Here is a 24247-nt window from a genome sequence, read left to right on the forward strand (position 1 = left end):
CATAACTTTTTTAATAAAGGAACACTGCAAATATCACTCATGTATTGATTTTATGCCTTATATTTGCGTAATACCCTGTTCTTAATCTACAATGTTGACAAATATGAACACTGAAACTGGACTTGGACGTTTAGATTTGGCTGCGAGTACATAAGACTATTGCACAGATTCTGTTTCACTTTGGCCGCCTGGCTGAATCGAGTCACAGACAGACAGACCAACATTTCTGCATGTATGTAGCCCAAAAAAGACTATCGTCTTTAAAAGTGGGCCTTTCACAACTCACCGCAGACTTTTTTTCACGGAAAATGTTGCTGCCACTGCCACGAACCTTGAAATTGTAAAGGGCGCAGTTAAAATTGTTCACTTTTTCATCCTGATATGCGGTGCAATAAAGACAGTTGCAAAAAACAGCAAATGTTTCAACAGCGACTGAAATGACAGCCAATCGAAAACTATCAACATTATGCCACTGACTACGACTGTCTTAATTTAAAGTTACAGTATGCTTGCCAAACATAACGAATAATTAGAAATGAAATTATTAAGAAAGTGATTTGTGAACTACTCAAAAGTTTCAAGTTTAAAGGGACCCTGCAACACTCTTTGAGCAGTACAAGTAAACCTGCGCGACGTTTAGGTTACACTGCCAGGAATACCTGAGCCAAATATTACACGTGCACGTGAAGCGAGCAAATCGCCGCGAAAGTCGCGGAAAAACCAACCGCTCTCTCTTCAATTCTCCTCATTATGCACCCCTGGCATGGCCTATACAACGTCATTTGGGCCATGGCTGCCCGATCGGCTGTCACTGGTCAACTTCGCGGCTAATTTCTCCCATTTCCTGTGACGATCCGCTGCCGTCGGCGCTGTGTGCAGGGATGAGACAGCTGTGCATATTGTGCACTTTTGATACAAATTTGCTTTCCTGTGCCCGGCTGCTCCAAAAGCTTGAAAATTGCAAAAATTGCGCCAAACTGCTCCAAAACAGTCTCAGCGCTAAGGATTTTAACGCTCCCGTCAGTTTCAGTGGGGAAAAATGCTTACAGACGGCATAATTTTCCCGCACCCCAAGGTGATGCTGTTTGTAAAGGTTTAATTGATTGATCATCCAATAAAAGACCCACATAAAACTGTCCCTGAGTAATTTTTTCGAAAGTCACAATGTCGGGTTGCACATGTTGATCTGTGCATTTTTTAAAGCTTTCCTACCGAAAACCATTGCAAAGTCCTGTAGAAAAACACTTATGTGTGCTGAGGCGACAAACTATTTGGGCGAGCTGATGAAAAAAACGCCCCTATCTCCAGAACGACATTACTGGGTGTGGTGAAGATTGGAAAACATGGCTGCCGGGCGAAGCAGTTGTTCGTGGCCGATTTCTACCGTGGTTTTGGTAATGGGGGTGGCTGCGTTTACATTTAGTCGTTTGATCTGTTGCGGGAAGTTGTTCGACTCGAAAGACGGGAATTCATGTCAGCCTTGAATGTGAGGCGCGGTGCATGCCTGAAGTGAAATTTTGGGCTTATTGCGGTGTTTTAAAACGCTTGGTTATTGATGCCTGTGACAGCGAGCTTGCGAGCGGCAAGAATGGGACGATCGACACTGCAGAAGGGGCGTTGCAGGCACATCGCCGCAAAATGTTTAAGCAGGGTTCGCCGATAGCGGGACGGGCTATTATTGCACGCTAGTAATAATGGTTCATCTACCTGAGGTGAAATTTATTGCCAAAAGAGTGGTGGCCAAACATACCAACGTTACTCAAATTACGATCGTAGTGAACGCGCACCTTGAGGATTGATATGGGAGGGCTGGTGGGGTGCGACGACTGCCACCTCGCTTTTCGCGACTTTTGCCGTGGCTCTTCAACTTGCGCGTAAAGCCGAGTCTGGGAATTCAAAAAAATAATAATTTCGGCATTCATGTGGTAATAAATATGCCTTGCCAGTGCTTAGTTTTTCAATTCGATATTTTCAACAGCACTCCACGCTATCTATGCATACAGCCTAAGAATAGAAAAATGGTTTGTAAAAAGGTAGCGAAGTTCGTACCTTGTGAGTCAACGGTAAGTGTTGCAAGGTCCCTTTAAGCTGAAGCACACAAATATTCGAGTGAAGTGCAGTTTGTTCTCAGTGTCAGCAAAGGACAGCATATCATTTTTCTAGCAAAAATTTGCCAAATAAGCCTGAGCTGCCAGAACCCTTGATGTCGGCACAATCACCCCCTCCCTCCACCCCTAAGAAAACCCAATGATTTTGGGAGTTTTCGTAGGAAAATACTAACTATGATTTTTGTAGCATTCAGTAAATTTCATACATAAAAATGCACATGCAGCCACATTGTTCTCGTATGACTACTTCTAAAGATACAAAGGCTATCCTGGGTCTTGATCTCCTGGGTGCCTTCAACAATGACACATACTCTGCTACATAGTATGCTGGCACAAGATAGTCATTTACACGTAATCTTCCGTACGCATACTTAGCTCTTAGCTCCTACCTCCTGAGGTACTCTGCAGGAATCCATACTTTTCCTTTCGCTTTTCGCTTGGCCTTGCTACCTATAGCACACTGCCTTGACATATTCCTGATTTTGACCACTCCCTATATGCAGATAGTAGCATCATCCTCCGCATGACTTGAGAGGGGGGGAGGGTGGGGGGGGTCTGACAACTACATCAAGGAGACGCTCTAACAAGCCGCCGACCTTGCGGTCAGCATGGCGGCCACCATGGATCTCCGCTTTGCCCCCCACAAATCAGAGCCTTTCTTGCTGCCTAAAAATGCATGCTCTGCTCCCACAACATTCACGTTATCGTTTATAGCTAGGCCTATCCACAAGAACCCTGCTTATGGGTTCTTGCGCAAACTCGATACTGTGGATGATGACACACTCCGCCTCATCAACCGGACCTCGAACAAGCATAGTGGCCTGAAGAAAGCTCATTCTCTACACCGCATACAGACATTATTCCTCAGTCACTTTACGTATGCAGTGCCACACTTGTTCCTCTACAGGGCAACTTTTTCATACCGGCGTAACCAATACCTCAGACGAGCTAGGTGAGGCTCACCTCATCTCTCAGTACAATCGTCTCGCTCTCACTGTAACGGGCGCCATGTTTTTCACCAAGTTCCTATACACCTCGACCACACTCTCCAGCACAAGCACCCCGCGTACGACAGCAGTTTACACGTGTAGTGAACGCACTGGAGCCCAACGAGCGCAACCAAGAGCAGGGAGGCGACGCACTCACCGCTGCAGCAGGCGACATCCTGCATCACGTGATCCCGGTACGCATCCCAGGAAGACAGCTGTGCGTGCCTAGCCACATGGCGCCGCGATTTGCTCCACGGGAGGCCCCCTGGTGCCATGGCAAAAGTTGTACTACTAGCACACAACACTTGACGCTGCTCCAAGAAAGGAGCTGGGCAGCGCTCCTGCTAGTCCGCTGAGTTCTCTTTCCCCCTTTTTTTTGCAGATTACAAGCTAGCTACTATAGCAGAACGTCAACCAAATTTGAAGTGGATGGCAGTGTTAACTAGGCCGTGCTCTAAATAGCGGGCATCCTGGCTGTCTGAAAGCACCCCGTTTTCAGCCCTTCGCTACAACCGTACACCGTGCTTCCATGAAAATGCCCGTGACATAGAGCCACTCACTTGGTGAACCACTACGTAGTTGGTGCGGTATTTTTCCCAGCGATGACCTACCAACTTGCCCAGCCTTTGGTGCTGCTTAGTTGCAACTGCATAATGATGGGCCCACCAAAGAGCAATGGGCACATCTCGTGCTGGGCAATTTTGTGTTTGTTTATACTAAAGCGGCCATGAAGACAAAATACCTTTGTCCAATTTGATAAAAGGGCTAGCCTTTCATAACCCAGCTCCACTGCATCATGAAAGACATTCTTCAATGGAAGAAACACAAGAGACACTGAGAAACTTCCAAAATTTTACACTACAGTGACACATAGCATCAGCAGGCGTCATGCATTATGGGCCAGCACTGAAAGAATAGGGACCGGTGCGTTAACTGCACATTAGCATTCAAGTTGCACGATAAAACGGAACTAGAGGCCCCGGTACAACCGCCCAGTCGTGTTTCCTGGTGGCGGCTCCCACTTCCACGAGCGACACTCTGTGACATCATGAAAATCCCTGCAGAGTGGCTGTGGAGCCGTCACTGTTTCCTCTCTTTTCTTTTAATGTCTCGATTATTTGTTTGAAGTATGCAGTAAGTATGCATTAAAAAATGTTGAAATGAACCCGGAACCACCCGAAACTTTGGAAAGCCTTGCACGAACGGTACCCTGCCGAGAGCTTTCACAATCTACCATTCGGGACGAACTTGCATCTATCCGCTTGACTCACGCTGACATTGATAATCTTCTCGGCAACCTCTCATTGCGTCTAGATGTGCTTGAAAAGAAATTCCACGCAAACCAGTGCAAAAGCCCACCTCTGGAATCCCCTCCCCCTCCACCTCCGAAATAGCTTCTCTTTCTTCCGAGATAAAGCAACTTGCTGACGAATGCGAGGACGCTGAAAACTGGCTACGCCAATCGAACCTTATAATTCTTCGGAATTAAAGACGGAAATACTCAAACCTGAGCCCAATCTGAGGCAAAAATAGTTTCTTTTTGCACCATGAACCTCGGAATGAATGTTACTGATGCAGGTATAGGGCGTACGCACTGACTCGGTCGCTACTGCGCCGAAAAAATGCGCCCAATCATCGTTGTTTGTGCATTACAAAGATAAATCCAAAATCTTCCATTCTTCGCGGAAACTGAAGGAGGCACCCTTCTTCGTACGGGAAGACTATTCAGCACGCGTGCGCCTCGCAAGGCAGCATAGTAACGCAATCTTCGAAATCCGCTTGGACAAACTGTCAATTGATAAGAAACAATACACCTACGATGCGATGACCGATTTCGTTGTTGAACTAACCACATAACAGTTGCCACGTGCACACAAGTCCGCTCACAAGTCTGCACAAAAGTTGAAAGGAATGGAATTGTGACAAGTTCTCATTCCTCGAAATGAAACTGGAATGGAATGGGGATGCCCATTCTGCAACACTGACCCCAGCATACGTGTGAAACACAGCGATTTTTGCTGTAGCACTTCCTTGCTGAGCGGAACGTTCTTGTATCTCATATCCTTGAAACACCTAAATAGGGCTTCCTCCAACTTCTCATGCGAGGTGGTCTTTAGGTTCTTTTTCTTTGATGTAATTTATTTTGAACTGGCATGGATGACGTCGTCGTTCCCCTTCAAGTTTGTGGAAAGTGCGCTGGCTGGGATGCCGTGGTCTGCGAACATGGAACTGCTGAGTTGATCTCGTAGAGCAGGGGTTCTCAAGCATGTTGGTCCCAGGGAACCCTGCTAAGTTTTGTTAAGTGCCAAGGAACCCCCCCCCACACACACACTCCTGCCAGTTTTCATTCCGTTCATGCTACATTAACGTGCAATAAATTCAAAAGCAAGCAAGGGTATCGTTTTTTTTTTCGTCGACTTTACACAAATACGTACGCTAGCAGCACCTATCTCCAAACAGGAGAAATGCGCATGGGGGTAATATAAGACCGAGATTCAAGTGCAATAGTTTAACCTCGTGGCCCGTTTTCGGAATCTGGCTGGCTACAAGCTGCTGGCGAGATTTATTGCGCAGCTCGCGCGTTTCTGTTACGCGCCGAGATGTGCTTACTGACACTCGGGCGTGAGTAATGGAGGTTTCTTAGATTGATCGCACCTCAAGTTTACCATGTAAGACTTTGCGACTGCGGAACCAGGGAAAATTTATCAGTGGCTCGCGGAACCCTGAGGAGGGGCCTGTGGAACCCCTAGGTTCCGCGGAACCCACTTTGAGAAACCATGTCGTAGAGCTTCGTAAAAAGAAAACTAGGTGACTTATTCTCTTCTTTCTGATGTGGCACAATAATCTTTGTGGCGTTCCGGCGAAACATATTCGAAATCACTCCTTTTTGAAATGTCTGTTTCTCGAAATACTTCGTCAATTCAGAAATGGCGCTGAATCTATATTGTTAGTTCGTGTTCATAAAAGCATTGAGCCATATAGGCTATTGCGGGGGAATAAAGATTTGTTCATTAGATTGGGAAATTCGCAAGATCGGGTTTCGTTAGATTGAGTTTTCACTGTAGTTGGGAACGACTGCGTGAGAAAAGGCCCAAGAAACTCCACTGGCAACACCACCAACACGCCCTGGTTGGGAATACAAGGCCTGCACGATGACCACAGGGTGATCCCGAAGATAGCCGACCAACAGGGACGCAAGCTACACTGTCACGAGGATGACGACAGTCTCCACTCCAAGTTTCCACTGGGCTCCTCACCAACCATGACTCTACTTCTGTTAAGCCTAACAACGTATGGGCACGAGCTAGTTGGTACTCCATGTCAAACCACCGCTAAGTGCAGCAAACACCACGAGACGGAGGATGGGACAGGATGCAAGAGGCAAAGGCAGGACAAGGAAGCACAACTAGAGCGGAAAGTAGGGCAAGTTGGTACTAGGACAACTGAGGCATGTTTGCTAGCACAAAAAGGATGCAACCGCCAGCGAAGAATGCAGACAGCACGGACTTTAGACATCAACAGAAGTTTACGAAACAAGACAGAACTGTAAACTCACCACACCCCCCAAAACCACTCTTTGTGCTGCGACATCCCATTACTATGCCCAATTCTCCTGTAGATAGTTGAGTTCCTCTTCGAAAGGGGGGGAGCCCCAATGTGGGACAAGTGGTCAGCGAGCCATTCAGCACAACACTGCAGCACCTTTTTCTCCCCAGAACTTTTTGTGCTCAAGCCAGTAGCACAGAGGCAGAGAGAGAGTGCTACCCTGCGTGCAGGCCATCTGCAGGAGGGCACGGTAGAGCAGGTGTGGGGGCTCCCTCCCGGGTTCCCAGGCGTCCCTGAGGCCCTCGCAGGCCAGCCTCAGGCCCTGGTACAGGGCACCCTCTTCCCCCAGGCCAGCGCCTCCCAGGAGGACACAGCTCAGGGGGAAGTAGTCTGCGACGAAGGGGTTGAGAAGAGTGCCAGCGCTTGGTACCCCCAGCAAGGGGCAGCTTGCTCACCAACAAGCAAACCATGCCACTCGATCCCCCCCCCCCCCCCCCCCCCCCCGCACGTCTGTCTTCCACCCACCTCCCCCTCCCTTCGATCCAGCTTACACTAGAACCTGCAGTGCAGAAATCAAAACTAATTTGAAGACTCTGGCTTAGTACGCGAACAGAGTCCAATACCCGCTTGTGGCACAGTGATCATCTGCAGGGCTCAGTTCGGGGCCCTTGATGCATCGCTTGGTTTTTTGAAGCATGGCTTGGAACTAATTTTACAGCTCATTAAACTTTGGTGGCACCAGTGGCCAAGACCCATTCCGAACACCCATTTCAAACTTCAAAGTTTAATGAGGTGTAAAATTAGTTCCAAGCCGTGCTTCAAAAAAAAAAAAAACGATTCTCTTATTGAATCCGCCAGGGTACATAGTACTGGAAAATATAAAGATTACAGTCTTATGACCAACACTGTTTTGTCTATTGTTCCTCCAGAAATGGCTGATTATCTCTAATTATCTTGAGTACTAATTGACCGGATAAAAAAATAGTGGCATATTTGAAATCAGTGGGTAAAAAGCAGCAAGACTGACAAGTTTCACAGAGTTTACTTAAAAATTGAAAGGAGTTGTTTTAAGACCAGTGCCCCCCACCTGAGAGACTGTGTGCGCAGTGCAGAGTGCCACAGCGACAACCAACAGCCGCCTAGCAGCCTCCATGTGCGTCGCTGGCATACCGCCACGACAACACTCTGTGCACACGTGGAAGGTGGGGCCTATGCAGCGATGGCTGTACGCACCACCACTTGGGGATGCACGTGGAAGCGGAAGGGAGTTAAGAGAAGAGCCCCAGCTAACCCGTCACTTGTACCTCCAGGGTTCGTACAGGCTTCAAAAGCAAAAATTCAACGGTTTTCAAGGACTTTCAAGGACCAGAAAACACATTTTCAAGGTTCCCGTCTAATGTTTTATCTGGAATTATTTATAACCTTTCTAACACAATGCAAAAGTTTTTTTATTGCACAATACATAAGCACATTAGTGCACATTTAGATAGGTGCTAATGGGTTCATTTACAGGTTTTTCTTTTTTCTTTGTGTTTTTCTGAGGCTGTATGATTTAAAAACTTAGTTCATGTTGCCTGCATCTCCTGCTTTGTCAGCAAAAGTTGCTTCAAGGCAGGATGAACTATGTGCACGTCCACCATTTGCACGTAAAAGCAAACGTAGATGGAGCGTATGAGGCACAGACTATATGGAAGATGCAAGATCGAGAACAGAAGCTGGCTTTCACTGGATTGTATCATGATATGGATTGGATTGACAAGTGCCTGCTCCCAATGCTGCCTTGTAATAATGAAAATCCACCAATCTTGTACTTTCATGCAATACACTGAAACTTGATTGTTACAATGTTTCTTTACATTTATTAACACCTAAAATCCACGACAAGCACTTTAAATTCTTGTGAAAAGGCAGGGCCATTGATTCTCTCCGGAAAAATCAAAGGTATTCAAGGACCATTTAAAAATTCCAGGACTTTCCAAGCCTTGAAACTGACACTTCTAAATTCAAGGGTTTTCAAGGTTTTCAAGGACCTGTGCGAACCCTGTACCTGTCAGTCGGGGGGCCTTGTGGTAGCAGCAGCCGATGCAGACCAGGGCTTGCACCTGGGGCAGTGCGTGGTACAGCCTCACCAACGTGGGGCTCAGCTGGCCACAGGCGTGCAGGGACACCAACACCCACCGATCTGCTGCGCCAGGGGGGAGGGAGAGAACGCCTTCAACGCAGTGCGGCCACCGACACGGGGGCAGCCACACTCGGACTGCGTCCCGTCTCTGTGCTTTGTCTCGTTGAGAATCATCATCATCATCATTTATCATTCCCTTGAAGGAGCCGTGAAAACAAAATACAAGTTTGTTTTATTCAAAAAGATTTCGTGTTTTACAGCGTCCCCAGAGTTTGTCTGGATGCAAACGACGTTTTATTCACTGAGAAATTATTCAATGTAAATTAAAATTTTGATTTTCCCACTAAATCGTGCGTTTTCGTGGTCTGCAATGACATCACGGGAACTGACTGCTCTGCAGCCTTTGCTTACCGTTAGTGAGCCTAGATGGCGCCACCATATTGTGGCAAGCCGTTTTCTGCCTCTGGTTTGTTTTTGACCGTATTAGACCCTGGCTTGTTTTTGTTCAGGGAGAAAATAATCGTTTCGTGAAACAGAGTGCTCGCTCGACAAATATGGTCACGTAGGACACTGTTGCCTGCGTCAATCGGCCAGTGTCGTCTAAACCTACCCCAAAGCCCCGCAGTCCTGCGCAGCTAAACCAAGCATAGTTCGCACAGTACCAACAGCAGTACGCATCGGTACTTCTAAGTTTGCGTGTGCTTCCGTAACTTCCACTGTCGGTCCCACCATTCTTAGTGCTCGAAAAAGAATGTGCCCTAAACGTTAGTGCAAATAGCTCGTTCGGCAAGCTCATAAGCTCTGCCTAATTTGCGTTTGCTTTTGCCGGCCTCCGCCAATCGCAGAGCTGGCCGTTATGACATCATAGGTTCTGTTGTGGGAAATGAGTGAGTGGGCCGCATGGCCTTTCCCTTTTTTCCTAATTATACAGCTTATTTGAGCGAACTTTACGTTAAAAGTGGTGTCAGTATTATTCTAACGAGGCAATATTTTGAATGAACCACACTTGTGTTTTCTCTTCATGGCTCCTTTAAGGTCCTCCTGCAGAAATGGGGGGGGAAGAACAATGATACACAAAAATTTAAAGGACAGCCAATTACAATGAAAAGCAACAACTAAAAACAAGAATCGCAGGGAGGTGGCATGAGACGCGATTCTCATCGATGAAGGGATAATACATGGTTCGAAGCCAAACCAGTGGTAGAAGAGCTTGAACGCAACTACGTGCGATGCCTGGAGGGTCTCTTCCAAGCGTTATCTCCCCTAGGAAAGCCCGGGCACCGAAGGCCGGGGGAACGCCTGTCCCCTGTTTAACCGGTGGGTATCCGGCTAAAAACAAGACTAAAATACACATAGATAGAAAAAAAAATAATAAAAAATGGAAACACAAAACAGGCTATTGAAAGGTAAGTCGAGGATATGGGCTGTTAATGACACTCAGAATTTTGAAGGGTTTTGCTCTGCAACGATTCATTCTGGGAGGGAGTTGGGAAGGAAAGGTTTTAGATTTGTTGAAAGTGTTAGCAGAACCACTAAGATGTTGGATGCTTATAGAAGTGAAAAGGTCACACGATGAGCTTACAGTGGAAATACAAGTAAGAAATGAAGATTGTGAAAATTATACGTATAGTACAATTCATGAAATAGGCATAATTGCAAAGTTCCACCTACGTCTAGAAGGGGCACACCAATAGACAATCTCAAGTCTGTAATACTGATAGTCTCAAGTCTGTAATACTGACAGCGTTTTCATAATTTGATAAAATGAAACAGGAAGCGCAATTTCTAGAGTATCACTCAGGTAGTTTTGGTGCGGGTCCCAAACTGCAGAGGCATGTTCAAGTTTGCTAAGAATAAAAATGTCATGTACTAGCTTAAAAATTGATGGAAGAAACAAGGAAACAACCTTCTAATGTAGGCAAAAGTCTCTCCCATTGTGTGCCCCTCACCCTTAGGGAATTGGTTGTCCCAGCGGCCTCTCCCTCGATCGCCACAGGCGCAGGCCACCCGGTCGGGGCAGCCATTAAGCAGGCGTTGCACTTGCTCTATGCAGGCTGCACTCTCGTCCACCCTGAGCACCTCGTGGCGGACGTTTTCGCGGCAGCTGGCTGCACAGAGGAGACAGGGCGGAGTCGAGGGGGGCATCGAAAACAAAGTCACGCACAGTGCAACTCTCTTTCAAGAAATGCCACACAATGGAATGTCTCAGCTCAACAGACTACTACAGACCGAAGCCAAACCAATGTTGAAGCCAATAATAACGGATTTCACTTTAAAAACTCTAGTAATGCAACATGTGCGATACTGAAGGTCCATATTTTGCTCTAGAAGAACAACGCACACCCGCAAAATCACACATTGCATGCCTCGAACACTGTCGTTGAACATTTAGACATGATAGCAGCACAGAGTCAAAGATGGGTGCTTTTATTTTCCCAACGCATCAGAAACGACCACTCACGGGATCGCAGCAGTCGTTCCCGTGCCCGGCTCACGTGAGCCGGGTCGCAGTCCACGCCGACCACCGTGAGGCCAAAGCTGTGGTGCAGCATGCGTGCAAGGTGGCCCTGCATGGAGGCGTCTCTCATCACCAGGGCAGCCACAGTGAACTCGGGTACAACTTAGAGCAGTTGCCCATTCGTCTCATCACCGCAGATGGCTGTTCCTCCGCACGGTGTGAAGAGTGTGTTGTGCTGCTGCAAAAATTTTGACTGTGACACGGGCCGTTTTCATGATTGCTCACACTCCACCGGCTTATAATGAGTGCAGCGATGGGAAACAAACTAGGTGAGACAAAACAGACAACGTCACCCATTAAGCGCAACTTCCTTTTAAAATTAATCCTCTTGAACAGCCGCATAATAGACAAAGACAACAGGCAAGAAAGGCGACAGGATGACGCTGTACCCACAACTAATTTTATTGAAAATGCAACGCAAGCATAACTACTACGACCAAACCCACGTGCTCTTACACCATGACGCTCAACTAGATTAGGGTATAACAAACTGATCATCAACACATGGACCGATCCAAAAACCAACATTCTTTTCCATGCAGTGTTATCGATGGATCGCTAATACATACATCCCCCTTTTTCTAATATCATATGCCTCAATGACTTCCCCAGTGATCCGACTGCATTGCACCGAAAGATGGTGGTATAGCATGAAAAAGTGGAACACACCCGTGGTCAGAACAGTGCTTGGTGACGTGTGAATATGTCTTGTGGTTGCGTGAGTTTTTGTGTCCCAGTCTCTCGGAGCACGGCAATCAGATCACTGGGGAAGTCATTGAGGCATATCATATTAGAAAAAGAAGAATTAGCGAGCCGTCGACAACACTGCATGAAAAAGAATGTTTGATTTCGGATCGGTTCATGCGTTCATGATCACTTTGTCATAATCTAGCTGTGCGTCATGATGTCAGAGCACGTGAGCTTGGTTGTAGTACTTATGCTTGTGGTGCATTTTTAATAAAATTAGTTGTGGCTACAGTGTCGTCCTGTGGTCGTTTTTGCCTCTTGTGTTTGTCTGTTATGCTGCCATTTAAGATGCTTATAACCAGCACCAACTCGCCCAAATGTGGATCCTTTTACAGTACATTTACTTTTAAAACGTACACGCACTTGGACATCCGGGTCCATCACTTTGGCAGTGCGATACAGCACATGACCTATCGCCGTTCTTCACTTGTACCCGAGTATAGTCGCCAAACCTTAGAACTGGGATGCCCTGCCAGTGGACCGAAAGGGGCACCAATCTAAGAGCACAACTGATATCGGTGCAGTTGTCACGGAAAACCAGATGGTGTGGCACCAACAAAGGCATCAACAGCCTGGAACAGTTCTCAATTGCATCTTTGGACAAATAAACGAGTACGTCTAGCCTGTTATACTGCGCTCCGCCTCAGAACTTGTCTATGCACTGCCTTCAAGGACTGCCTCAATGAAGCGAAAAGACTCAAATCATAAAAAGAACCTCTGAAACGAGGCTGCATTGCCACCTTGCAGCATTGATCATTGCCACCGGCTTACTTGCAGGCAGGAGAGAGAGAGAGCAGCTGCACATCTCCCCATCTTTTAATCTACAATGCCACAATCTCACAAAGCAAAGGTCTGTGCAGTCCCCCCTGTCCCATGGCCCATCACCCCACGCCAGAAAGCAATGAACAGCCCAAGCATGCCGGTTCGATCCCGGCCGTGGTGGCCATCTTTTCAGATGGAGGTGAAAAGCAAAGGTGCCCGTGTGTCGAGATTTTGGTGCACGTTCAAGATCGCCAGGCGGTGGGAATTAATCTTGAGCGGTCCACTACGGTGCGCTTCGTAGCCCAGGTGCAGCTTTGGCTAGTTAACCCTCTCCCCCTTCTTTCAGAAAGCGCTGAATAATCGCTGTGAAGACCTCATGCTGCCACCTGCTAGTCGGACTGAGTTCTTGGCTGCAGAGACGTGTGTTTTGGGTGAGTTGGTAGCACCTGTGAGGCATCACGGGGACGGCCAGTTTTCGAGCCATGCATGCGTGTGGAGCATGGTGTCCACGTGACTGCACACCATGGTGTGACTTGAAGCTGCGGCGTGAAGCCAGGTGCTGCTGCCTGAGTGCGCACCTCTTAAAGCTTAGCCCCCGAGAAACCACCTCCACACTGCTACCCACCACCCTTGCCATCATGCCTCAATCTTGTTAGAACAGTTTTTGCCACATACGTGCATTAGCACCTCCCCTCTAAAATGAAGCTTCCCAGTTGAACATACATTGATTATGAGGTTTAACGCGCTGACACTATACAGGCGGTGAGGCGTGCTGTAGTGGAGGGCTCCAGATTAATTTTGGCCACCTGGGGATCTTTAACGTGTGCCAAAATCTCGAACACATGGGCGCCTTCGCTTCCCAATCGAACAGTGGCATCGGTAAGTTTTGGAGTGGGTGCCAATGCAGCTTCGTGTGAAGCCTAGCTACACGTGCACATATGGGCATAGCTGAGGGCGCATTCGCTCTCCCGGTACCCTTGCTACAACACCCCCTTCCCCTTCCTTGCATCAGCATTTACCACATCCACAGCAAAGGCCTGCACTCATCCGCACCTCCACAATCTTGCTCTTGTCCTTTACCATTGCGATCGACCTCAACGATTCCCCTCGTCTTTCTTTAAATGTGACGTACAGATTGTAAAGAATCTCCGTCCTTCATGCAGCACCAAGTCCAACGCCTTCTAAATGGTGATAAAGGCTGTTACATGGGTGTACATGGTGTACAGGGTGTACATGGTGTGACGAGGCCGTTGGTCACACCATGTACACCGGCTGGAGAAAGACCCCGTGCTCACCACCCCAGCGCCAACATCGAGGACCCGGCCGCACTGGGCTGTGCTGCACACGTCTGCCACCAGGGCGGCGAACCACTGCAGCTCAAGGCGCTTCTTGGGCGTCAGGCCCCGGCAGAGGGCGGCCGGCAGGTCGGCCCTGGCCGCACCCGAGGGGGGCTCCAGGAAGCGCACGGTGCCCAGGTCCAGGGCACGCGACACGAAGGCTCGCAGGCTGCCAGGCCACTCGTCCTGCACGGGGGAGGAGGCCCCATTCACGCCTTCTCTTCAGGCTGGCTGCTTTTCTTAAAGGAGCCATGAAGACAAAATACTAGTTTGTGTTATTCAAAAGATTTCGTGTTTTATAGTGCCCCCAGTGCTTGTCCGGATGCAAACGATACTTTATTCAGTGAGAAAGTGATTATTTTATTTAAGTTGAAATTTTGGTTTTCCCGCTAAATCGTGTGTTTTCGTGGTCTGCAAACACATCACAGGAACCGACTGCTCTGCAGCCGATTGGAAAGCCTTGTTTACCGTTAGTGGACTTAGATGGCGCCACCATACCATGGCAAGCCGTTTTCTGCTGCTGGTTTGTGTTTGACCGTATTAGACCCTGGCTTGTTTTTGCTCAGGGAGAAAATAATCGTTTCGTGAAACAGAGTGCTTGCTTGACAAATATGGTCACGTAGGACACTGTTGCTTGCATCAATCGGCCAGTGTTGTCTGAGACAACCCCAAAGCCCCGCAGTCCTGTGCACCTAAACCAAGCATAGTGCATGCAGTACCAACAGCAGCACGCATCGGTACTTCGATGTTTATGCGTGCTTTTGTAACTTCCACTGTTTGTCCCACCATTCTTATGGCTTTAGAAAGAGTGTGCCCTAAATTTAAGCGCAAGTAGCTCGTTCGGCAAGCTTATAAGCTCTGCCTAATTTGCGTTTGCCGCCCTCCGCCAATTGCAGAGCTGTCTGGTATGACATCATAGGTTCTGTTGCAGGGAATGAGTGAGTGGGTCGCATGGCCATTCCCTTTTTTTCCGAATTATGTAGCTTATTTGAGCGAAGTTTACGTTAAAAGTGGTGTCAGTATGATTCTAACAAGGCAATCTTTTGAATGAACCAAACTTGTGTTTTCTCTTCATGGCTCCTTTAAGGGGGTCGCAAAAAACATACAACTTTGGTTCATTTAAAAAAAAACCCTCGTTTCGATGACAGTGGCGTCAACTTATCGTTGACCTCAAACAAACGACGGAGGCAATAAGGAAAACCGACAAAGCAGTGAAAACTCCCCGGCTGCTTTCCGGCTATTTTTCTGTGATGTCGCTTAGTCTCCTGCTTGCGTGACTGACGGCCCCGACTAACGTCACTGCCAAGAAGCAGGACTGGGAAATTGCAGTGACGCCTCTGGTTCCGTTTGGTCGCATCACTTGCATGCTAACGTACAGCTAACATTTACTGCCTCCCATATTACGTCACTGGTGCCCACATTGCATCACGGCTGACTTGGGGTAGTGCGAATGAAAGTTTTTCAAAACATTTCTTCTGTTTGTTCGTTTAAAGAAGCATCAGCTGTGGCAAGAATAGAGGCAAGTGGGTGATTAAAGGCTGGCTCCTCCAAATTGAACAATGTCATATCTTGGCTTCACGGTCCCTTCAAAAGCCAACTCCAGGGAAGGGTCACTGTAACAGGCCTCACCAAACCACTGAAATGCATGCAGATTAACTACACAAGGGCAGGGCTGCAGTGGCAAAGCAAGAAAACTTGCAAATTTGCGAACTTTCTGTATCAACAGACACTTGGTGAAGTTTTCTGTTTGGAACGCAAAAAGAATTACATCTGCTGCTGAGCGCCTACGTCCATTTTGACCTTTAGCTTGAAGGCCCGCATGGTGAGACAACCTCCTTTAGAGAGAGGTTGTTAATGTTAGCACTCTTTCACCAAATTGTGCAAGCTCCATGCCATCTACAAAACTTGTTCTTCTTGTATCTCAACCACTTCAAACTGCTGAGGTGCAGCTGACACACACTGTCCAGAGGACGTGGCAAGCTGTATTTTATAAGCTCCTGGAAGAGCTTTGTTGCCCCCCACAATGCTGCCAGTCTTCCCGCTTAATTAAAGCGGCCATGAAGGCAAAGTACCACTTCATACAATTTGAGAGAACTAGCCACAAAAGATATTTTTTAACTAAAAAAATGCAAGAAATATCGAGAAACCCAAATTTCGTGCTTCAGGGATGTCATTGGGGCAGGAGTGACACTAAAAAGACACCTACCAAATGTGCTAGCTGCTACTTGGCATTCAAGTGAAACGACGATCAAACAGAACTAGACGCCCCACTACAAAGGACCAGTCATGTTTCTTGTCGGTGGCTTTGTTCAGTGGCCACCAGTCACACAAACAGGGTTCTGTGGCATCATGGAGACCTTGCCGCTACTTCGCTGGTTTTCCTTAATAAATTCATTATTTGTTTGAAGTTTGCCGTAAAATTGGTGCCTGTTATCAGAAGAGTAGTCCTTTTAAGAAAACAACTTGCATTTTGTCTTTACAGCCTTTCTAAGGGGCAATCCGCACTGGAATCCTCGCTCCTTTGGCTTGCAGCCACCAGTGGAGAAAGAGGCCAAGAAGTGGGCCAATGCGCCTACCTTGACGAGTCCAAAGGGCACCTGGCCAAGCTCTTCGTCACTCAGCTGGTCAATGTGCTCCACCCACTGCACACACACAAGGACACCACACAACAGCAAAGCATTGTGAAATACGCAAGAACAGTGCCAACAATTGAGGACAGGACGCAGAGGCATCACAGAAAAATACGTCTCGGGGTATTAAGGGGGGACGCGGGGATCAGATTTCGGAAAGTGACCAAAAAATCGTTTTTTCGGAACTCACATTTTCGGATTGCACGTTTTATATTCTATGCGTTCACAAAGTTTCCCCGCCGCAAACGATCGCGAAGTGCCAAAGAAAAATATTTATATCGGCTGAGGTGGCAAAATATTTCCTCAAAATGACGAAAACACGGCAATTTTCGCAGCGCTGTATCTCCGGAACGACGCTACCGGGCGCCGCCATCTTGGTCGCGTTAGATCGGCCGACTCTTTAACTTTCGTTTTCCGGTCGCTCCTTTTGTCATCGCTCGCTCACAAACGCACAAACGGCAGAAAGAGAAAGATAGTGAAACGAAGCAACCGATAGATGGTAACACGCGATTGGCTGTCCGGCCGCGTTTTTAGATACGGCTCTCCTGATTGGGCGCCGCCATGCCAGCAAAAACATGGCCGCCGGGCTGCTGCGCATTTTACGCGCACTGCGCTCCCGATGTTTTCAAGGTTTCCCGGTCGACTCGGTAGCAGTTTACTCGTTTTATCTGTTGCGGTACTGAACAGTGACATTACTGTTATCGCGGCGATAATGTTGAGATCGTGCGCCAGATAGGGAGGTGCGCGGCTCGAAAGACGCATCGAAAACGTGCCCGCGACGTCGCCGTGGTCTGTCCTTGAGTGGGAAGCGCGGTGCGTGCGCCTACGATTGCGGTTCGTGAAGCGAACTTTTGGACGCATTGTGAGCATTGCGATGTTATAAAAGGCTGAGTTATTGCTGTGTTGCACAGCGTGCTCGCGAGCTTCGGGAATGGAATGACCGACTCGCCAGAAGTTGCGGCGCGCGCTGCATTGGCGCGACGTGTTCGGGCAGCGGCCGATTGCGGGATCGGTTGCTATTGCACGCGAGTAATAATAATTGATGTACGGGAAGTGAAATTTAATGGGAAAAGCGAAGTTATCAACCATATCAAGGTTACCTAAATTACGATCGTGGGGAACGCGCGCGTAGGGGATTGTAGGGCGGGGGGGAGGGGGGGGGTGCAATGAACCGTCACCTAGCTTATTTGAGAAACTTTTGCCGTGGCTCTAAACTAGTTCGTACAACGAAGTCTGGAATTACAAAATAATATTTTGAGTGTTAAATAAATTAGAAAAGACGCCGTAAGGGTGCAGCATTCACAATTCGATATTTTTATTGGGTTTTCTATTTTCGCAATGTTTGCAATTCTGTTGTCTATCTTGCAATGATTGATTCTCCTGAAGGTGAAGAGCATGGTATGCTAATAATAATCAATGTTGTAATTGTGTAAAAAATCTATACTCTGCTTTCAAATAGCTCATCTTATGCTTGTGATGCCCAGATATAATTTTTTGACACCGAACAGCCTCATGTACTAAGCTGTAGCTTTGGCAATGTTATGAAACCCAGAAATCTGCTGAAAGTCTGCTGGAATATTACTAATATAAAACGAAACCATGCCTTACTCTTCATTTTGGAGACAGTTATGCATTAGGCATACATCAAGTAAAGTTTAGGTACCCTAGTAGCCCATAGCAAACTTTGTGGTACACTAGGTGTAAAACTGGTGCTTCTGCCATCTGAAGGCCTGCACATGAAAACCTTCAATTGGCCAGGAAGGCCTCCCAGATGCACCAAATCAAAGGGCAAAGGTCTTTGAGGTTGTCCCCAAGCAAGGACAGCAAGGACTATGCTGCTGGTGCAGTTCGAAAAATCGTGAAGTCTTCGTAAACTTCAAGAGCCGTTTTCTCAAAAGTGCGTTTTACGAGTTCTTCGTTGCTCGTGGAAAGGATAGCATGGCAACCACTGGGCGGATTTCGACACTGTTTGTTTTATTTCAATCCTTGAAGAGTTCTGCAGGGTATGACATTCTCGGATTTTCATTTTAGGGCCTAGATATTTTTTTAAGTGACATTTACGGCCAAGTCAGCTGTATACTACTGGTTACAGGTGAAAATAATGTTTTCTGTAAAAAAAATGAAGGGTGTAAAAAAAATTCGAAGAATGTCATACCCTGTAGTGTTCTTTTGACTACAATTTAAAAGTATTCTGAACTTCCTACCATATGTCAATACCTTGCTAGGCTTTCCACGAGCGGACAACATGTACACCTCTGTAACACAAAAACTACTGAAGGTATCATTCTTAAATTTCAAAATTCACCATTTGGAGTGTTTTCCAATGTGCCTACCAAATTTCATTACTCTATGTCAAAAAATAAAAAAGTTTGCTCCGATCCCCACCTCCCCCCTTAAGGCTACATTGAAAAGAGTGGGGAAGAGTATTGAGCCCTGCAGTGCCTCAGTAAAGTGTAGGTACTTCACTCTCTGCGCATCAATTCCAAGCTTTGGATCTGCCCGCATGACCGTCACCAGCCAAGCTCACGCAGGAATATGTCTTGGTTGTGACTGTGCTAGTGCACTTTCATCACCCGATGCAAGTGTGTACAGGCAGCACTCCGTTTGCTCACGTGGAGGAGGAGGAGGAGGAAAAAACTTTATTCAAACGCAACATTAAGCGTCGAGAATGTCCCGGGCCAGGTTCACCAACGCCAACTGGTCCGAGAGCTGGTCCGAGGCTAGCCAAGTCCGCCACGTTGAAGGAGGTGGGTGGGGAAAATGTGGGGATTGAATTGCAATAGGGCAGGCGAAAATGCAGTGTTCTAAATTAGCGTATGGTTCGGGACAATTGGGACATGATGGTGAGTGTCGGATATGGTAGAGGAAGGAACGAGCAGGTGTAAGGATGGTATTTAACTGTACGCGTCGAAGAATGCGTAGTTGCGTGGTTGTTAGAGATTTGTCTGGAACAGGAAGTGTACGAAGAGTTTCTCTGATGTTCTTGTAGTGAAGCTTTATTTCTTGTTTGTAGTGGAGAGTAGTGTCCCACGTCGGTGGATAAGGCCAGGGAATCCCAGGCGCCCGGTGCAGAAGTTCGCGGGCGAGGTTATGCACAACCTCATTGCCTGGGATTCCAGCGTGACCAGGAATCCACCTCAGTGTGACAGTGTGGGGACGTAGCTTTGTTAAGGCTTTGCGTAGATCATACTGCAGTTCTTCAGGAATCCTACCCATGTGAATGGCGCGAATAGCTTGCATTGAATCAGTGTATATGGTATATTCTGAGGGGTTAGGGGGCCGTAAGGAGAGGTCCTGGATACTGGTGATTATTGGGAGAGTCTCTAGAGTCGCTGTAGGTGGGGGATTAGTGAAAGGACCAAGGGTGTGTGTCACTACTTCATTGCCACTTGCGATGGAATATGCGGCTGCTCCGACGTACGTCCGTGATGCATCCGTGTAGACTATCGTAGAATCAATTGGATGGACATGATTGACAGCGCGAGCACATCGTCTCCCTGGATTGGTATCAGCTGCAACGTTTTTTGGGATGGGAGCTATCCTGAGGTTATCTGGGAGCGGTGCAGGAGGGGTGATGACAGGCAAGTCAATAGGCTTGAGAGCAACTTGGTGAAGGATCCAGTGTCCTTGTTTTGTGCTAGAAAGACGCGCCATTTGCCGGTCTTTATGTTGTTGTATAAGATCTCCCAGGGGCAAGAAGAGCCCCGTAGAGTATAGGCGCTGAGTGGACAAATTAATGGGAACGTTGAGGGCGGTCTTATACAGTGTATGAAGTGCAACCTCAATCTGATGTCTTTGGTGACAAGTCAGAGAAAGATATGGAATTGTACAAAGAAGTTTACTTAGAGCTAAGGCATGTACTAGCTGCCTAACTTGACCCTCATGTATCCCCGCGTGCTTGTTGACAATGCGGCGCACTAGATGGGTAAGCTGATGGCAAACTTTAACTGTTGTAGCCATATTAGCCTGATTATATGATTCATGGATATGCAGTCCAAGAATTCGGCAGGATATTACGCGAGGGATGGGGTGACCTACCATTGTGACTGTGATCAGGTGATTGTGTTGGCGCTGATAGCGAGTTTTCGCAATGAGCAGCGATTCGGACTTTTCAGGTGCGGGAGACAGGCCTACAGTGTCGAGATACCTAGTGACTGCATCGATACCTTGCTGCAAGGTGTCCTGCACTGACCCAGGAGACCCAGATGTGCACCAAAGAGTAAGGTCGTCTGCGTAGAATGTATGTTTGAGGTTCGGGATCGATGCTAAAATACGAGACAGGGGCGCCATTCCGAGGTTAAAAAGGGTGGGTGAGAGAATAGCACCCTGTGGAGTACCACGCATGATGGGAAAAGGATTGGAGACCGAATCTCACATGGAAGGCATTGCCACCCCGAACAAGACCGAGGGAGGGTGAAACATTGCATTAGCAATGTTTTTATTAGCAAAACTTAGCAGCAAATCTAAGCCTGCACATGGCCCCGACATCAAAAAGAACACTGTACGCAAGGTGTACAAAAGGGTTTGCTTACCTCTAAGCCATAATAACGTTCATGTTGCTCAAATCGGGAATTGCTACCTCAAAAGAGCATACAGACGTCATGAGGCGGATAAAGCAAACACGCCCTTTACCACTGTGAAACGTGAAATTCTGTACCCCCTTATTAGAAAAAAAACAGGGTTTCCGAGGTTGCATTACAAGTGTTCTTATTTACCACACCTGTGACAGTTGTGTTCGTGCACAGCAAGCACTGCTCTGAGAGCACAGATAAGCTTTTTTTGGGTGGTTTTTGTCTAGCTACAGTGTAAGTTGTGTGCACGTACAGTTTGTTGCTTTTATAAAACCTAGGAGTGAAAAAAAAAGTGCTGCAGGGCTAGAAAAACAGCGGAGCTGCGGGTCGACCTGGCTTCCTCTTCCCCTCTGGGATCCCCTGTCAGTGAAGGGGACTGACCGGAACGGCCTTGTGAAATCCGGATAAACTTGGCCACACCTCCACAACACTTAGCCTAGCCTAGAAAGAACATAGCTAAACCTAACAAAGCTTAGCAAAGCCTAGAAAAACCTAGGCAGCTGAGCCCCACTATCCCTCTTCTTGCACCAGTCAACCTTCTCTTATGTCGCCCATTCTCCCGGAGTAGAGTTGATCTCGGCTGCAAGGCTAGCTCTCAACGCTGCTTAGTTGAGCCCTGCTCGGAGGGTAGGCCAGGAGGCTAGCACGTGCCCTCCGCTCCTTGCTGACGAGCGCTGCTTTTGTCACTACGACCAATACTAGCTTCATGCAAGCACTCCAGCCTGGCTGCCAGTGATAAAATTTCTCCGCGGATGCCTGATTGGCATAGCTGAGGACCTCGGCAGCTGCAGACACTCAGTGTCCTCAGGAAATCACTCAACGAGCTTACCAACAACCTCACCGATCAACTGATCACCATCAACAAGCTCACCGACAACCTTTCCGTTTGTTGCTTTTCACAGCGTTCTTTTTACCCGCCGCGGTGGCTCAGTGGCTAAGGCGTTTCGCTGCTGAGCACGAGGTCGTGGGTTCGTTTCCCGGCCGCGGCGGCTGCTTTTCTGATGGAGGCGAAAAGCAAAAACGCCCGTGTGTACGAGATTTCGGCGCACGATAAAGATCCCCAGGTGGTCAAAATTAATCCGGAGCCCTCCACTACGGCGCGCCTCATCGCCTGCGTTGCGTCGGCGCGTTAAACCCTACAATCAATCAACCTTTCCGTTTTATTGTTGTTGCCAAGGAAATGCAAGGTGAACAGAATCCGGTGTCACATTTTTATTCCCTCTCACTCTGCTTCTCATCCCCTTCCCCCACACCAGCGGGCGTTCCGGTGTCCACCCTTAGGCGTGACAAATTGCGCCTGCTGGTGTTCTTTGCTTTCGACTTTCCAGTAAATAAATTAATCCCTTCAAACCGACACTGCAGTAAGAGAAACGGGAGGATATGTGACGTCAGCAAATGCCGTGCCTGCACAGGGAAGTTAATTCTCCAGTGCTCGCGCCAAGGAGGCGCGTTTTTTGTGCAGTGCATGCAAGGATGCTGCAGTTACGTGTTCACCCAAACAGGAGCGCCGTTGCACATGTCATGGTGGTGAGTAATTTTTATTGCGTGAGCCATGTTGGCAAGAATTTGTGCCATTGATCGGTAAGCAGAGAGTGACAGAAGAACAGTGAATGAATGGGGCAGCACACGCGGGGGGAGGCGATGTCAGGCGTAGCTGGCTGCAATGTCTCCGTCTTTGAGCAGCTGCCAACTTTGCATGGGAAGCAGCGGATGCTTGCCGCATGACGCGCACAGCGCTCCAGTGTGAAATGGATAGCGCTGCAAGTGCAGGGCTGAGTAGGCAGCAGAAGAGGTTGGAAGGTGACAGAATACCAATACTGGCAGACAACAAAAAGGACGACAGGCAGCCAATGCAAAAGCGCTAAGCACAGTTGGCGCGGTGTGCAAGGGGCGTGCGAGGAACGCCATGTTGCGAGCTTCTAAAGCTGAGCAGGACATTCGCATTGCGCCCAGCCTCTAGCTTGCGACGAACAGGGATGACGTGCTACTGCAAAATATTCACAAATGGATCTTCCGTTAATCTTCTTTTCAGGAAAGATTGCGCGCATTGCTACTTTTGTTTATGGAATTCAATCTGCATCAGCAACTTAGGCCAATTTACACCACCCAGCTTGAGTTATCAACAGCCACTGTTAGTTTGCGAAACCTAAGCCCCCGGGAAAATAGGTAACAAAATTCACTGTCGGATTTTGTAGGTAGCCAGTCGGATTGTAAATAACTAAAGAAAGCAAAAGAATCAACGATGCACCCTTACGATTATTTTTATTTTCGGCTCGTCCTATAAGGCGACACTTGAGCGCGCGCAAAACGTTGGCACTGCACGTCAGGCCCTGGGTGATCACTCCAAGGAATTGCTTCTCGTTTATCGAAGCCCCAGCAAACACTGCAGGCAGATTCATGGGAGAGGTGCTGCACTCCTAGCGGTTTCTGTACAGTACAGGGTGTCTATAAAACCGTTTCTGCCTACCTTCCACGCTTCGAGAGCGTGGATGACGGATCCATTCCACAACGCTCCCTCGACGACGATGTAACGCTACGCGCCTCACACCTGAAAACGCACACACCGATGTCGTACGCAACTTTTTGGCAATCACGGCACCATCAGAAAACCAAAATCTCCCAAACATGTCACCGTTTCTCGTGATCGTAGTAAATACTACCTCCGCGGGAACCCTGTCGAGAGTGCCGGCGACGAGCAAGTCTGTCATGCGAGTGTCGTAAATCCAGGAAAATTCTCTGAGAAACTCGACGCAGCGTGAAAGATACTCTGGCGTCTCCATGCTTCGCTGTAGCTTTGCATACCGAAATCAGACGGGATGCAGATCAGAGCGCAATCGCTCCGATCAACCACGTGTACAAACACCGCTTCAAAAGCAACTGCAGAAACAAAAATTGCAGGCTCGCACTAAATTCGAGC

General features: G+C 47.9%; 1 protein-coding gene and 1 long non-coding RNA gene across 7 annotated transcripts in view; one reads left to right on the forward strand and one right to left on the reverse strand.

Annotated features, from left to right (window-relative positions):
- Positions 1 to 24203, reverse strand: part of LOC144179534 (methyltransferase-like protein 25B) — a 42072-nt gene extending 17869 nt beyond the window's left edge. For all 4 annotated transcript variants that reach the window (XM_077707928.1, XM_077707926.1, XM_077707925.1 and 1 more), the window contains exons 1-8: positions 23991 to 24203; positions 16706 to 16771; positions 14088 to 14315; positions 11227 to 11332; positions 10715 to 10873; positions 8691 to 8828; positions 6863 to 7033; positions 3255 to 3362 (exon numbers count right to left, since the gene is read on the reverse strand). In XM_077707928.1, the coding sequence (XP_077564054.1) occupies positions 3255 to 3362; positions 6863 to 7033; positions 8691 to 8828; positions 10715 to 10873; positions 11227 to 11332; positions 14088 to 14315; positions 16706 to 16771; positions 23991 to 24110 (1096 nt within the window). In that variant the 5' untranslated portion in view covers positions 24111 to 24203. The remainder of the gene's footprint in view (positions 1 to 3254; positions 3363 to 6862; positions 7034 to 8690; positions 8829 to 10714; positions 10874 to 11226; positions 11333 to 14087; positions 14316 to 16705; positions 16772 to 23990) is intronic.
- Positions 16931 to 23021, forward strand: LOC144179535 (uncharacterized). 3 transcript variants are annotated; one of them, XR_013324273.1, is made up of 3 exons: positions 16931 to 17621; positions 20875 to 20978; positions 22773 to 23021. It is a non-coding gene; the product is annotated as an uncharacterized LOC144179535 (long non-coding RNA). The 3 variants fall into 3 exon arrangements; XR_013324274.1 differs by having other exon boundaries at positions 22793 to 23021; XR_013324275.1 differs by having other exon boundaries at positions 16931 to 17593.
- Positions 24204 to 24247: the final 44 nt, after the last annotated feature.

This window comes from Haemaphysalis longicornis, unplaced genomic scaffold (assembly GCF_048455015.1).
Source record: "Haemaphysalis longicornis isolate Haplotype H1 unplaced genomic scaffold, Haemaphysalis longicornis Haplotype H1 scaffold_4, whole genome shotgun sequence".
Taxonomy (NCBI): domain Eukaryota; kingdom Metazoa; phylum Arthropoda; class Arachnida; order Ixodida; family Ixodidae; genus Haemaphysalis; species Haemaphysalis longicornis.